Raw genomic sequence first — 16,654 nt, forward strand, 5'->3', positions numbered from 1 at the left:
CTTGAGGCGTGCTGCTAATGTGTTTCTACCTTTAATGTATCGAAAAATAATTGTGGCAATTTTATAAGTTTTATATCGATTGAGAGCGGAAACGTGACTTTTTTTACATCAGTGTAACTGTATCGAAATTTGTATCCTGTAATAAGTTTCAAATATCATTTTTCAATTATTTTTGAACCTCAATAGCTCAACAGCTAAAGGAGTGGACTGAAAACCGAAATAGGTCGACGGTTCAAAAACCGCCCGTTGCACTAATGCCGACTTTGTCGTACCTACCTACTCCTAGCACAAGCTTGACGCTTAGTTGGAGAGGGGAATGTTAGTCGTTTAACTTATTATTGTAAGTTTATTAAAAACAAAATTTTCTTTTAGGTCCCGCAACAAAACAATTGATCTGTTTGTAGGTAATGATTGATAATTTACAAACTACATTTCAATCAAATATTATATTTATTTTGAAATATTTTTTACCCGTGTCTTTATTGTGCTTTACTACGAGCACGTGTCCCAAGATGTTTAGCAAAAGACAGGCGGCTGTTTTCCGTGTATTTTCTGGTTGAAAGCTCGCAGCGGGTGCGAGGCGCGCGGAGGCCGGGGGGCGCGCGGCAGGCGGCAGATGCGCCGCGCAGCGCCATCTAGCGGCGCGGCGGGCGCCAGGTGTGCGCTGCCCGCACCGCGGCCGCCACCCGCCCTCAGTCCGCCGTCACGCACCGCCGCGATCACACGTCACTACGGCTGCTGCATGCCGGCCGCACGCGCGCGATTCGAACGTAGTGCACCATACACCGCGACCGGTTCCCGAAGCCGATGAGCGCGACCAGTGACACCTCTAGTGTTGTGTGACTTAGTGAAACTCAGTGGAGACATGTGCGAGTGATGGATTACTCTGCAGTCGATCTGTGACGGGTTTCGGATCCCGTGTATGCCCAGGCGCCGGTGGTCGCGCCACTATGCGCACCCCGACGGTGCTCATCGCCCTGCTAGGGTTTCTGCCCCAGGTACTGGACATCGACACTGAAAACCGCGAAACCCCGATTGTTTACCTCCCGATCGCGAATCGAAGCGCAGATTAGTGGAGGCCGCGTCACGACAGACTTTCCCACGAGTGTACTGAGCCTAGATCGTCCTGGATACTGGCGAGGGTGCAGGCACTAGGCTAGGCCGCGAGTCGTGACCGGAGCGAGGCGCTAGTGTGTGTTCGATACGTTTGCCGAGCAAACATAGTCGGTGCTCGGTACTAACTACTAACACATAGTTATAAAGAAAGTTCAGGTTTTAATACGGCGCGGGGTCAGCCAGGTTGCGAGCCCCTTCATTTAAAATTAGATGCATACTTGCTTCGAGATGATTTCGATTCCAAAAAGGACTAATTCTGCGATGTACAGGAATAGCTGGACACTGCTAAGTCTCTTCGAAAGCGCGATATTTCGGGCAGTTGCACTGATCCAATTTTCAGTCACATTAAACTTTGTTTGGAGCATAAATAACCATGTTTATTGAAAAAAATAATGGTACCTAAACTAATAATAATATCCAGAGGTCAGTGCCCTATATAGTGTCAAGGTTGTCCCGTAAGGGTCGTACAGTATTTTGGGATAAGTAATTTATTTGCCACATAGAACATCTCGTTCTCATAAAATCATAACTCATAACCATAGCATAACTCATGAGCTATAAAAGTTGTAATGTTTTATAGAAGCTTTAATAAACACAACAATTATGGGAAATAAATTATTATTGTTTCTTTTTCACCGACTTCCAAAAAGGAAGAGGTTCTTAATTCGTCGGTGCGCTTTTTTCTAACAAAGGCATGGAAAAAACAAAATTCATTTTAAAAACGTATTGAGAACGAGTTGCCTAGATTTAGGTATTTTCTACTAATTTGTTAACCTCAATATAATATCCTTAATCAAATTACTTAAGTACTATTACCGTTCTAGTGATTAAAATTAATTATCTCCAAGTAATGAACTTCTCTAACGGTTTAAAAAACCGTACAAACAGATCCAAGGTCTATTTGATTTTATTAGGTGTAACATCCAACGAGTTAACATGTAATCTACCTAACATTATTTTGAACCGATACACTGATAGACCGTTTTTATTTCATTACAAATAGGTACTTAACTCTAAGATCAGGCATAACATTAACGTTTAGTTAAGTACGTATTTTGCCTAAGTACCTACTATAAAACCTCTTTAAAACTTCTTTAAATACTGAAACGTCACTTTATAACGCGTAAAATTTGACTCCTCATGCGCCATTTTAACTTTTTATGTCAATTTTCATGTCAAAAATACGATTTTAGTCCTTATTTTAAAGGTGAACCGTACTTATGTCATGACAATTGACTGAGTCATATTTTACGGCCTATATGTTAAAAATTTTGTCACGCATTTTGAGATTTGCCATGTAAGTATGTACCTATGAACAGGATAGCAATTAAAATATAACTGTTAACCAAACTTTAAGATGACCTTAAACTTTTAAGAAGCGTCTCAGTTTGAGAGTCCAATTCAAAAAAATGGGGTCCAAAAAGTTCCCCCTTCTATCGATTTGACGCTTACTTTTCTCAAATAAAAGCTTTTACCCCCTGCGCGCGCGCATTACAAAAACCATTTATTAATATTCACCCATACATGTTTATTATTACACACACATGCAATACAACGTTATTAATAGGTAGGTAAACTTGTCTTATAAGGCCACTGAACTGCGATATCGTGTGATTTTTGTGCACTTTTAGATACAACCTAGGTCTTATGTTTTTTATGTGGTCGAAAAGGTACAATTGTCTGAAAACAGGCTCCGTTACTTAAAGGCATTTATTATTATAAACCATCGAGACAAGCCTACTTGATTAGGGATTTCTATGGACTCATATGTCCATACATTAGGTATTTTATTTTTACTATCCAACTAGCTTATGCTCGCGACTTCGTCCGCGTCGTCCACTCAAATTTCTAACCCATATTTCTCTCCCTTAGGGGTTTAATTTTCAAAAATCCTTTCTTAGCGGTTGCCTACGTCATAATAGCTAGGTATCTTCATGCCAAAATTCAGCCCGATCCGTCCTGTAGTTTGAGCTGTGCGATGATAGATCAGTCAGTCAGTCACCTTTTCCTTTTATATATTTAGACTACGGCAAAGCCAAAAGGAAGGGTTATGATTTTGTCAGTCTGTGTATGTATGTTTGTATCTGTGTGTTCCACTGTAGCGGCTAAACTACTGGTCTGATTTTGATGAGTGAGGTGTCAATTATTGATTTGTTGTTATGGTCCGGGTGACATAGGCTACATTTTATACGAACAAAATCGATCTGACGGATGCTACATCCAAAAAAGTGACTTGATTGCTATTGGATAGAGTGGTACGTCAAATGGAAAAAAAATACTGAGTTCTTAAATATGAGTATGGTATACTATTAAAATATACCAAGCGACAGAAACCCAATTTTAATATTTCAGTTTGTTTCGTTTATTAAGACCATCGTAGTCTGGTTTTAATTTTCAACTTTATCTTGTAGAATAAAGATCCCTATAATTGGTTGCATATATAAATTGAATAACATCATCTTTCTTGCCCAATGTACTTTAAATAAACAGGCCAAAAACAAGTTAGTGGTGGGCCCCCAGGTTTTTTAATTCAATTTGCAATGCTTTTTCTAGTTTAATTCTTTCACGGATGTTCCTTCTAAAATAAAACACGAAGACCGAAATAGCTAAACAAATAGTTACTACCGGAACTGATGGAAATTCTTCAAATCGCTTCATCATAATTCACCGTAAATTTTCCTATTTTATAGGGATACTACCTGATGCCCGCGACTTAGTCCGCGTGGAATTAGGTTTTTAAAAATCCCGTGGGAACTCTTTGATTTTCCGGGATAAAAAGTAGCCTATGTCACTCTCAAGGTTTTTATCTATACCCATGCAATAAATCACATCAATCCGTTGCACCGTTGCGACGTGATTGAAGGACAAACCAAACAACAAACAAACACACTTTCGCATTTATAATAAGGTTACTGATTTTATAACGTTTACTATATTGTTACAAAATGTAGGTACATACTTATTTGATTTCACATCTAATGATAGCATGGATTATTTCTTCACCGGAAAATGCACATGTCACATAAAAAAGACTTCATTAGAAATCACAGATTACTTACCTAGTCTACGATCATAAAAATATTTTATAAAGAACTAGCTGATTCCCGTGACTTCAAACCCCTAGTTTACCCCCTTAGGGGTAGAATTTTCAAAAATCCTTTCTTATGTCTACGTCCTAATAGCTATCTGCATGCCAAATTTCAGCCCGATCCGTCCAGTAGTTTGAGCTGTGCGTTGATAGATCAGTCAGTCAGTCAGTCAGTTAGTCAGTCACCTTTTCCTTTTATATATTAAGATTAGAGATAATATATAGACTTTGCAAGTATGTGTGCGCATACACCATGTTATAGTACTAAAATAAATTATGAATGAAATCGGGTTGTTTTGTTGACGTGACAAAAAAGGGTTGACAACTGGTTCGTCCTGCCGTCTACGTGTGGCGTTGCATTGATGTAATTGTCCGCCGATCGGGATTCTTTATGTTCTCGGCGCATCCGCAGAAATCGTATACCTATCTCCTTGTATAGATACAAGTAATTGCTTATATATGTATCTCAGTCATTACTCGTATAGTTACCTATAAGTCTTTGCCAAAGTGGTAATATTAAATTTAATTCCAGAGCCGTAATGCCAATTAAAAAATATGTAAATTTTAACACTTATTTTTCAACAGAACAGTTTTTTATGGTACCCAAAAAGACAAATCACTATATATTTCGATTATCATTGTTGTCAACCAATAGTCTACTGCTAGACATACTTAATATTATCTAGGTCTCTCACATCATCGTCGCTTACCACCAGGTGAGATTGCAGTCAAGGGCTAACCTATATGTGAATTTTAAAAAAACCGGCCAAGTGCGAGTCAGGCTTGCGCAACGAGGGTTCCGTAATTCATTCGTATTTTTGCGACATTTTGCATGATAACTCAAAAACTATGATGCATAATAAAAATAAATAAAAATCTGTTTTAGAATGCATAGGTGAAGGCCTTTCATATGATACCCCACTTGATATAGTTATCTTACTTCGAAAATTGAAAATACTAATTATTGACCACAAATTAATTTTTTTGTGTGTGATGTTGTAACCACAAATTCACGGTTTTCAGATTTTTCCCGTAATGCCAGCTATAAGACCTTCCTGCCAAATTTCATGATTCTAGGTCAACGGGAAGTACCCTGTAGGTTTCTTGACAGACAACAAAGTGATCCTATAAGGGTTCCGTTTTTCCTTTTGAGGTACGGAACCCTAAAAAGTAGACTTTCCATCAAAAGATGGACACATCATCAACTCGTGAATCCACAGTCTACACAATTCTGTGTTGGATCTTCCCATTTAAACACTTAGTTACCAGGAAAAGGCTAGGTCCAACAGCACGTGTTCTATATATCTTGGAGCGATCATACTTACCGTGTTCTGGTCGCGTGACCGCGCCGACCGATCGGAAGCGGCAGAGGAAGCACGTCTGCCCAAAACCGCAGCTGAATAATCCAAATTTCCATTTATTATAAATAATTCAGTTAGTCCGAAGGCTAAGTTCGATGATTCGCCAATTACGCGAAACGAGGATAGTTAAATTTTTATAACTTCTCCCAATTAAGTAGGTACATTTTTAACAACTTAAACGTTATTCTTATGATTTCTGCCTAACTATTGATTCCAACTTACTGTAGGTATTATTAGTGTTGTTAAGTTTAAATTGTACCTATTGACGGCCATTTAAGTATCTCAGTACATACTTACTTAATTTTTTTTATTTATTATTATATTTTGTACAGTTGTTGTTGACACTTGCGTGAAAAAGTAGTGGCGCGCAAGTCGCATTGCATCACATACCTACTTACTGGGCATAAGCTAGTCTTGATTTTTTTAGTATCTATCAATTTATGTTATTGGTAAAATCAATAACAAAAATTGACATTCACAGATGTTATAGTTGAAGAATAATAGTAGAACTTATGTTATGTTATAATATAAAGAATAGCGATAAGTTACATAAAAAATCAAAATTGTACCTTTTAAAGGACAAACTTATCTCCAAAGTTCAACTTCACTTGCACATTAATTCACTGACATTTATTTAAAGTAGCTACTTACTTAACATAAGTTGTTTGATTCGCCATTGCATCTACTATCTAAGCAAGTAGTACTTAAGTAAGTAACATAATGATAACTTTACTTATGTTATGTAGGCGTGTTATGTTCCACAAATGGCCGGCGACAGTATTTTTATTCGGTTTGCGACATGGCTGTATTTAATATCGAGATTGTTCGGCTACCTGTCCAATATCTAGGACATAGCGTAGCGTGTCTGCTCATATGGAACGACTGTATGTTCTGGTTGTATAGAAATATTCAATCATGTGTTAGCTTACCATTTCATAAATTAATCTTTGAGGTTGATTTGACTAAAATAAAGAAAATATTAAGTCTTCATTTGACTCAAATTTAAATATGAAAATATATAAATCATATTTGAATAAATTCAGTAGAAATATTTTTACAAGTCATGATACTAAAATCGTATCGTCTATAAATAAGAACTTTTTGGCGGTATTGACCATATTATAGTCTAGCTCTGACAATGTTGACGCATTTTTAATGTCGGTCCACTGCCGAAAATTTACGAACAACCTAATAAAGTGAATAATCAAATTCTCAAGAAGTAAAGGAAAGAAAATCGCAACAAATAACTAATAGCGTTCGTGAGAAATAAACGTTACTAAAAGGATTATGTATGTCTATCATTTCATCGAGGAGCCTACCTTCGATTTTACACATGTGTTTACATGTGTAATATCGAAGGTAGGCTTGAAAATATGACGCTCGAAAGCTAAGTTTATTTTGAAAGTCTATTTCGTTGTAAATGGCGGAAAAGTTCCCATTCCGAAAATAACCTATACTTAACTAGTTATGTACCTATCCTACCTACTTACCTATTATGAGATTGCTGCTGAGATTTTTATTTTATTAAAGTGAGTATTTAGGTACTTACTTATTTATTCATGTACCAATATAATTAAAATATAAAACAAATAAGTACCTACTTAATAATAAATAAATAATGACTCATCTTGACAGGAGAGATTTTTTTAAATTTCATTTCACAATGAGAAAATTCATGGTTACAAAAAAATAGATCTAAGTGATAGATAAAATACTTATTTAGTAGTTACTTAAGTAAGTAAAAATAGATTACAAAAAATTGAGGGTAAAAAAAAATTGTTACCATGGATTAGGAAATTTCTATTTGACTAGGATATTAGGTATTAGTTATTGATTGCGTACGATTCATGATATAATCAAGCTGGTAAGTTAGTTAGTTGTTTCTTAACGTGGTATTCTTAACTTGTATGTGGACGGCCCACATTGCAAGCAGGTGCTAAATTAATAGCTACTCTTAAAGAACCCTAACATCTGCTTTTTTTTTTAAACACGATTTCAAACTGACCGTTCGGACGTGTAGAGTTCATTTTGGGGACGGATGTGTGTAGGGCTGCCGACTTGTTTTGGGGAAAATTAAGCTTAAAATGAGGAAATTTGAAATGAGGTTTTCCCAATATATAAGGTTAGTGTAGCCAATGTCAGAGTCAAATATTTTATTCAAATAAGGTAATAAATTACACTTTTTGATGGTCGGTTGTTGGATTTGTAAGATGGTATAGTGGTGATAGTTTTTACGCGAACTTAAAACTAAAGCTATGAGGGTTCCAAATGCGTCCAGGTTGAGTTAGAGCGCACAACAAACTCAGCCGAGTTTTTTTTATTATCACCACTATACAAAATCACTTAAACTTGTTAAAACTATCATAAAGCTGTTAAGCAACTCATTCCCAAGCTTTCTTATTATTTAAATAATCCTTTACATTATAATGGGATTTTTCAATAAGTTAACGTTTTATGCTGATAGCTGAATAGCTGAAGTAGAATTTGAGTAGGCAATAGATGGCACACATAGTTCAAAATGCTAGAATGAGGACCTCGCACCGGTAAGTGCAGCGTTAGCAGGCCCCTCACTTGGTAGACAGACTACAAACGTGTCGCAGGGAGCCGCCTGGATTAAAGCGGTGCAAGACCTTGACGCATGGAAATCCCTACAAGAGACCTGTGTCCAGCTGTGGACTACGAATTTTTTTTAAATTGAAAAAATTCGATTATCTTTCGGTCAATTATCTTTCGCTGGCAATAAAATACACGTTAAATATGAAATCTTTTGAAATCGTCAAATGAAATATGATCTGCCCCCCAATTGTGTAAGCATAACCATTTCATGGCTATCGCAATCGTCAAGAATTCTGCCCTTTGATTGGCTGTGAAAAAATGTAAACGGCAAATCAACCAATCAAAAGGCAGAATTTCTTGACGATTGCGATAGCCATGAAATGGTTATTCTTACACAATTGGGGGGCTGGTTTGTCTCAAACCGTTAATATAACAAACTCGGAAATTACGTAGATAAAAATGTACCTACTTTCTAAGTAATTAGGTAACTATTTCCTTAGTGTCTTGAGATCCGAAATCTGATATTTTCGCATGCTTAGTTGTAAAAGTAAGTAGATAAGTATTACTTAAGTTTCAGTACTTAGGTACCTACTTTCGTCAAAATGCGTTTTATAGCCTCCATAGCTCAACGGTTAAGAAGCGGATTGAAATCCGAAAGGTCGACGGTTCAAGTCCCACCCATTGCACTATTGTCGTACCTACCCCTAGCACAAGCTTTACGCGTAGTTGGTGGGGAAGGAGAATAGTGCTAGTCATAATTAACATGACTATTTTTTAGGGTTCCGTGGAAAAATCTGAAAAGCGTGAATCTGTGGTTAGGTACATCACAAAATATTAAAATGTGTTCATGAACATTATTTCGTATTTTCAACTTTCAAAGTAAGATTAATAATACCAAGTGGGGTATCATATGAAAGGGCTTTACCTGTACATTATAAAACTGATTTTTTTGCGTAAATAATTTTGATTTAGGTATATCGTGGAAAATGACGAAAAAATACGACTATAGTACGGAAACCTCGGTGCATGAGTCTGACTCGCACTTGGCCGGGTTTTTATATTTTAAATATATATGTCATATATATTATATGTTAGTTGGAAGCAAGTTGGCAACCCTAGGCGTGTTATTATATTTGTCAAATAGCTGGTTTAATTGGCATCTTTATTGCCCAAATCGGTATAATAAACCTTAGTACAGTTATTTGGGGGCTAGGCGCAAGCAGACGGCACAAAAAAGAAAGTCATTCGGGCAAGAAATGTCCCCGAATGTGGACAAATTGCGACACAAATTGCAAATGTTGCGGAAACTCCACAAGAAATCATAACGTGTTTAATCACTCTAAATCCCAGGCGAAACTTTTTAGTTTTTAACACACTTTTAAGTAACTGAGATCTATAAAGCGTACTTTGATTTTGAATGGGAATACGTCATCGCATCGCAAGTTTGTACGGTGCGGCATCGCATCGGAAATCTGCACAGTGCATTGTGCGACGTCGTAGATTTTTACGACCCGACGTCGCATCGCAGTGTTGTGGCCTCAGCCTAAGTCTGAACTAAGTCAGAGTATGTCAAAGTACGCTCTATAGATTTCAGCCTTAGTATTATGTAGCCTAGTTTTTAACAACATCAAAAATGTCAAACACAGGGATGTCACAATTATTTTGCATGTAGTTTCAGGTACTTAAATAGGTAAGGTACCTAACTACTATAATTGTCTTAGTTTTCCCACATTGAAATTTGAAAAGATTGGCCAACCGCTATCCATTTTGAGACATTTCCCAGCAATTACTAAATGTTAGCTTAATATGCGTATTACGTTAACCAGTCAAAGCAATTTTGTACCTAACGTTTTCACAACAACTAGGTATAGTTACTATAATAATAATTAATAGTCATATGTCATGTTGGACGCAATAAGCTTATAATATGTGTATGTGAAGGCGTTTAACCCTGTTATATTTCAGACCATTGTCCGAAACGTTTTGTTTAGCTATGAGAACCGTCTCAATTATACGCGGGCTAGTACGAAATCCACATAATCGCCGGTTTTTAACGTCTTAACTATGTGAAATTTTCAGTTTTCGTCTCATTGTATATGACAGGGCCCAGTAATGACTCGATTGTGTATGCCTCACCCGAATTGTAAGGGATCCATTATTTTAAAACCTGACAGGAATTTGGTATTGTTGGGTAAATTGTGCGTAGTTTTCCCATTAGGTACCTAACTTGCCAGTTTTCCATTGATGAAATTTCACAATACTAAAATTAGGCTCACAAAGAAAAATAAACTTGAGTCAAATTGGAAATGTTGCATGAATTAAAAATGTTGTTTTCCCCATTTACTTAAGTAAAGTTTAAAATTGGAATCAACTAAGCCTTCTTATCAAGGGATGACGTTTTTTTTTTTAAATCTCCTTTTCAGTTCAAACAGGCGAAGATCGACGGCCACACAGCTTACTTTATTTTTTGTTTTCGTCTATGAGAGAGGCCTACGCCTTTACGTCTTAATTCCCCACATCTGTCAGACCCAACGTTGACAAATGACGAATTCATTACGCCTCAAAGGCGGGAGCGTCGCTTCTATAGTCTATTGTCTGTGCGACTATTCTTTCATTACGACCTTCTTTAAAATAATTAAGGCATCGACACACACAAAGCCAGGCCAGCTGCATTGTAAAACGTCATACGCGCGCATACATGTGTATTTTTTGAAACACCTGAGGAAACCTGCATACCTGAGAGATTTCCGCAATGTTCTCAAAGATGTGTGAAGTTTACAAAGCCGCACTTGGCCAGCGTGGTGGACTACACACTATACGTACGTAGTCGTCGCGAGTTGTGTTACCAAGACTAATCATCATCATCATGATCAACCCATCGCCGTCTCACTACAGAGAACGGGTATCCTCTCAGAGTGAGAAGAGTTTTGGCCATAGTCTACCACGCTGGCCATGTGCGGATTGGTAGAATTCACACACCTTTGAGAACATTATAGAGAACTCTCAGGCATGCAGGTTTCCTCACGATGTTTTCCTTCACCGTTTAAGCAAGTGATATTTAATTAATTAAAACGCACATAACTCCGAAAAGTTAGAGGTGCGTGCCTGGGATCGAACCCCCGACCTCCGATTAGAAGGCGGACGTCCTAACCACTAAGCTATCACAGCTTACAACCACTCTAAAGTCGTATTTAATATACTTCTCATCAAAACTCCATACTAAAAGGGGCGAGGTGTTTCGATTTTTTTAATGGGAAGTGTATTATGATGGGTTGAAAGAAGGCGGATGTCCTAACCACTAGGCTATCACAGCTTTAATACAATTCATTTTTCGCATCGCTCCCAAGTCCCGACCGGACGTTTAATTGATTCCCGATAGCAGAAAGGGGGGAAAAAACATCGCACAGGATCATTGATCAGATAACGCAATGTCGCCGAGCTGGATGCTTGGGGAAGTCAATATTATGCATTATTTATAAACAAGGCGCATAGCTCGGCCCGTATTCTCAAATGAACTGAGATCAAACCACAAGATCAAACGATTTTAAACTTAAACGTTTGTGAACTAACAATATACTTGTTTAAGTAATTATGATAAACTTTTGTCTGCCAATCCGCACTTGGCCAGCGCGAGCGTTGTAGACTATGGTCAAAACCCTTCTCACTCTGAAAAGAGACCCGTGCTTTGTAGTGATATCACGTTGACTTGATAATGATGTTATTATGTAAAATTATATTGTATACTAGCTGATGCCCGCGACTTCGTCCGCGTGGATGTAGGTTTTCAAAAGCCCATGGGAATTCTCTCTCTTTTATTTTCCGGGATAAAAGAAGGCAGGTCATGCCTGTCGTAGAGGTGATGGCCGTTGGAGCCGGAAAGTCCTTGAGTGGAGACCGCGTAGGTAGGCAAGCATAGTGTGGGACGCCCTCCAACACGATAGACCGACGATATAAAGAGGCTGGCGGGAAGTGGCTGGATGAGGAAGGCTGAGGACCGGGTGTGGTGGCGCTCTTTAGGGAAATCCAGTGGAAACTACGATTTTCTGAAATAAAAAGTAGTCTATGTCCTTCTATAAGCTTTCTCTGTACCAAATATTGACAAACTCGGTTTAATAGATGGGCAGTAAAAACAGACAGACGCACTTTCGCATTTACAATATTAGATTAGTATGAATGTTATAGTATGGATTAACTGATCGGACACCTGCCACTAACAAAGGGCTTGATCTACCAATTTAAATTGCCTCAGCAAGCTATGGAGAAGACTATGTTAAGAGTTTATCTGAAGGATAGGTGTCAAATCAAGTTCCCAATAGCCAAAACCGTCAGCAAATTGAAGTGGCAGTGGGCAGGCCAAGTTTCGGTGGGAGCGTGATGGCCCTCAAGCAAGATGGGCTGACGATATAAAGAGAGTGGCGAAAAGTCGCTGGATGACTGAAGACCTGGTGTTGTGGCATTCTTTGGAAAAGGCCCATGTTTAGCAGTGGACGTTCACAGGCTGAAATGATGATATATCCTTAAGTACCCATTAAGATGCCCATGAATAAAAACCATAATAATTTTAAGTAAGATTACAATAAAATATCAATTAAGTGTTATCAGGAACGAAAGAGAGTTAACGAAAAAATCAGTTGGTTCATATACTTTCTCCGCGCGTCAATGAACTCTTAGTATGGAATAGTTGATTATTTTTCGTGATTTCAGGGTAGGCTTCATGGTAAAGTATTCCCTTTCCTGATAGGGTTATCATGCAGTTTCACTAATTTATGTCCATATTTTGTGACGGTGTTACCTATATTTACAAAGCTTCCCTGTATACTACGTTATGTGAAACTTCTTGCATTGCACCTATACCAGCGTACTCAACATAGTTTATGTCTGGCGAGTAGCAAAATCCACTCCTTTCTTTATCAGTCCACGGCAGCACGTCTTCGGCGGAGTCTTCAGATGAAATAGACATTCTGTTCAAAAAATGCCGTAGACGATCATCGGTCAAGCGAGACTGACGTTGCTCTTGTGTCTCTGTTCCGCGAATTTCTGCTATTCTGTCTCTCTCTGACGATAAAACAATGCTATACTGTTGATTCCGGTGGTCATAATTATCCCTAGCCATGACCAAGCGCTCCTGGTGCTGAGTGAATGACTCAGATTCCCGAGACTGGGCGTGACGCTGGCTGTCAGCCGTTAAACGCGCTTCACGCTGTGTATACGTCTCAGAAGCGCGAGACTCAGCATGGCGCTGACTATCAGCAGTCAAGCGGTCCTCGCGCTGAGTGAAGGTCTCAGATTCCCGAGACAGGACGTGACGCTGACTGTCAGCCGTCAAACGCGCTTCACGCTGTGTATACGTCTCAGAAGCGCGAGACTCAGCATGACGCTGACTGTCAGCAGTCAAGCGCTCCTGGCGCTGAGTAAAAGTCTCAGATTCCCGAGACTGGGCGTAACGCTGACTGTCAGCCGTCAAGCGCGCTTCACGCTGTGTATACGTCTCAGAAGCGCGAGACTCAGCATGACTCTGACTGTCAGCAGTCAAGCGCTCCTGGCGCTGAGTAAAAGTCTCAGATTCCCGAGACTGGGCGTAACGCTGACTGTCAGCCGTCAAGCGCGCTTCACGCTGTGTATACGTCTCAGAAGCGCGAGACTCAGCATGACGCTGACTGTCTGCAGTCAAGCGCTCCTCGTGCTGAGTAAAAGTTTCGGATTCGCGAGAATGGGCGTGACGCTGGCTGTCAGCCGTCAAACGCGCTTCACGCTGTGTATACGTCTCAGAAGCGCGGGACTCAGCATGACGCAGACTGTCTGCAGTCAAGCGCTCCTCGTACTGAGTAAAAGTTTCGGATTCGCGAGAATGGGCGTGACGCTGGCTGTCAGCCGTCAAACGCGCTTCACGCTGTGTATACGTCTCAGAAGCGCGGGACTCAGCATGACGCAGACTGTCTGCAGTCAAGCGCTCCTCGTACTGAGTAAAAGTTTCGGATTCGCGAGAATGGGCGTGACGCTGGCTGTCAGCCGTCAAACGCGCTTCACGCTGTGTATATGTCTCAGAAGCGCGAGACTCGGCATGACGCTGACTGTCAGCCGTCAAGCGCTCCTCGCGCTGAGTACGTGTCTCGGATGTCAAAGACTCAGCGTGTCTCTGGGCGTCAGCAGTTAAACGTGATTCACGACCTGAAGTTGACTCATTGGCACGATACTGAGTCGTTCTCGCACGCATGGATGCCAAACGGGAGTCACGTTGAATAGAAGAGCTAGATTCAGCATAGTGCTGACGCTCATTTGCCAGTCTAGCATTATGTTCTTCTTCGGTTTCTTGAGAAACTCTCAGTCTCTTTCTGGCAGCATTTCTCGTAGACTGAGAAAGATTAGGTCTCTTTCTAGAGGGCATTTTTATAAAAAGTACAAAAAGCACATATAAAACAACGGTAAACAATGGTCAATTTGTCATTATAGCTAAAAGAAAATTAAACCTAACGAATAAAGCTTATTTTTTACAACGAAAGTAAAATTTTACATTCTAATTATTTACAACAAAAAACTCTTGCATGTACCTTTGCCATATCCATGCCATATCTTAACAAAATCCAAAAAATTGCAATCCAAAAAATCAAGCACTTAATATTTATAGAAGATAGTTTGTAGTATGTACCACAAAAAACGCCTGCATAAACCTATGCTATAACCAAACAAAATCCTAAAAATACAGAAGAAACCAAGTACCTACTTAATAATATATATTATAGAAGAACAATAATCAAGTAGGTACCGACCTAATTAGTAACTAAAATATAGTTCTGATAATAACTTTTTATACGATTTTAAATTCCAGATATTCAGATCAGATTTCAATTTTTAAGCTCAATGTGGATGCGTGCGTCACGTAGGGAGCCAACCACGCGTCTGAGCCGCGCGGAAACTTGCCACTTAGCATTAAATTTAAAGGTAATTTGGACACGTCAGTTGCGTAGCGCGCCGACCGTGCGACTGCGCCGACTGCGCCGCGCGGATACCTATCCTATAGATGTTTCTTTCCCCTTGCGCCGCCTTCTCCACTCCCGTCCCCGCGAATGGATGCTAGCAGACACCAGTTTACATTGCATATTATGAGCACTGCATAGATACCATGAAAATTAATATTGTATTAATAAGTACCTACTTATTGTATTAATAAGTACCTACTTATAGAACAGTTCTGCTCTAAGCTTTGTTTGCTTTGTGGGGAAAATTAACCCTGCAGTATGCAATATTAACTGTCTCCTTTGGAATGGTCTAATTTTCACAACAGGTCTATCCATTAAGCCTATACGATAAAGTGGGAACGCCAGCTTAAGATGAGCCATACGTTCAAAGGTTTCTGCATATTCCGAGTTTCAAGCTATTTGGACCATAAACTGAGGGTTATTATGTCTATTATTTCTGAACTACAAAACTGATGACTTTAAAATATTTACAGAACAATCTTTAAAATATCCCCTTTCTAACAAAAAAAGAATGAATGAAATCGGACCACGCATTAATGAATTACAGCTCAGTATACATTTTAACTTTCAACCCCTCTCCTAAGGGAACCATGCTGAATTTCGGGATAAAAAGTATCCTATGTTAGACCTCATAGTATGACCTCAAATCGTACCAAGTTTCATTGGAATCCATTCAGTAGTTTCAGCGTGATGCGCGGCCGTGATACAGACAGACAGACAGACAGATAGACAGACAGACAGACAAAAATGAAAAAAATTACAGTTTTGGGTTCAGTATCGATTATAGAGTGCCCTCGAAAAAAAATTTTCAAAATATCTTCAATGTACAGAATTTGACCTGTTACAGTTTTATTATAAGTATTGATATCGCTATTGATTGCAAAAAAAACGAATAAAATAAAATAAAATGATTAAACTGATCGTATAACGCCCTATTTTATAATTTCATCTATGGTAAACTTGGCACATTTGACTTCACTTTAGGTAAGTTATTTAATTAAGTAGGTACCTACTTCAGAATAGTTATATTTTTGGCCTTTTATTTTTTTAAAGTGGTAGGTATTTAGATATTTTTTTTTATTAAAAATGCATAAATTAAGATATTTTTAAGGAAACTTTCTTCTTCTTAGGGGTGGGTAAGTAACTAGTGACAGTTATTATTTTAATTAAATAGTTACTTAATATTAAGATTCATCGTTTGTAAGAACAACCGAAAAAGGTAAGACTACGGCAAAATTCTGTTTGGCGGGCAATAAAAATTACCAGCAATGAAATGTTTTAAAATATGTGTCAAATGGTAGCAATACTGCAATAACTGAGTACTTCAAGTGTCAATAGGGTCAAAGGCCTTGAATCCACAGCCGTTAAGTTAATTTTAAAAAATTCAGGTGTCACGGTTTCGTCATATTAGCGTCATACCGTGGGATGTTCAGTTAAGGCCAAAGATGACAGTTATATGACTTATGAATAAGTAAACTTGATGCTAATAAACTATTAAGTAGGTACGCTGTATTAGTTTCGCTTTAATTGAATAGCATTGTAATGTTCTGTCGCAA

General features: G+C 38.7%; 2 protein-coding genes across 2 annotated transcripts in view; one reads left to right on the top strand and one right to left on the bottom strand.

Annotated features, from left to right (window-relative positions):
- The first annotated feature begins 685 nt into the window (after window positions 1–685).
- Delta (neurogenic locus protein delta) overlaps window positions 686–16,654 on the top strand; it is a 67,342-nt gene continuing 51,373 nt past the window's right edge. The window contains exon 1 of the mRNA XM_034979978.2: window positions 686–998. Within this exon, the coding sequence (XP_034835869.1) occupies window positions 951–998 (48 nt within the window). The 5' untranslated portion in view covers window positions 686–950. The remainder of the gene's footprint in view (window positions 999–16,654) is intronic.
- LOC138403822 (trichohyalin-like) lies at window positions 11,857–15,958 on the bottom strand. Its single transcript, XM_069505724.1, has one exon. The coding sequence runs from the start codon at window positions 14,504–14,506 to the stop codon at window positions 12,920–12,922; it is 1,587 nt and encodes a 528-aa protein (XP_069361825.1). The 5' UTR covers window positions 14,507–15,958; the 3' UTR covers window positions 11,857–12,919.

The sequence above is a fragment of the Maniola hyperantus genome, chromosome 21, assembly GCF_902806685.2.
Source record: "Maniola hyperantus chromosome 21, iAphHyp1.2, whole genome shotgun sequence".
NCBI lineage: Eukaryota > Metazoa > Arthropoda > Insecta > Lepidoptera > Nymphalidae > Maniola > Maniola hyperantus.

Excerpts from the sequence above, each read along its gene's own strand:
- LOC138403822 (XM_069505724.1), bottom strand. The coding sequence starts at position 14,506 with ATGCCCTCTAGAAAGAGACCTAATCTTTCTCAGTCTACGAGAAATGCT.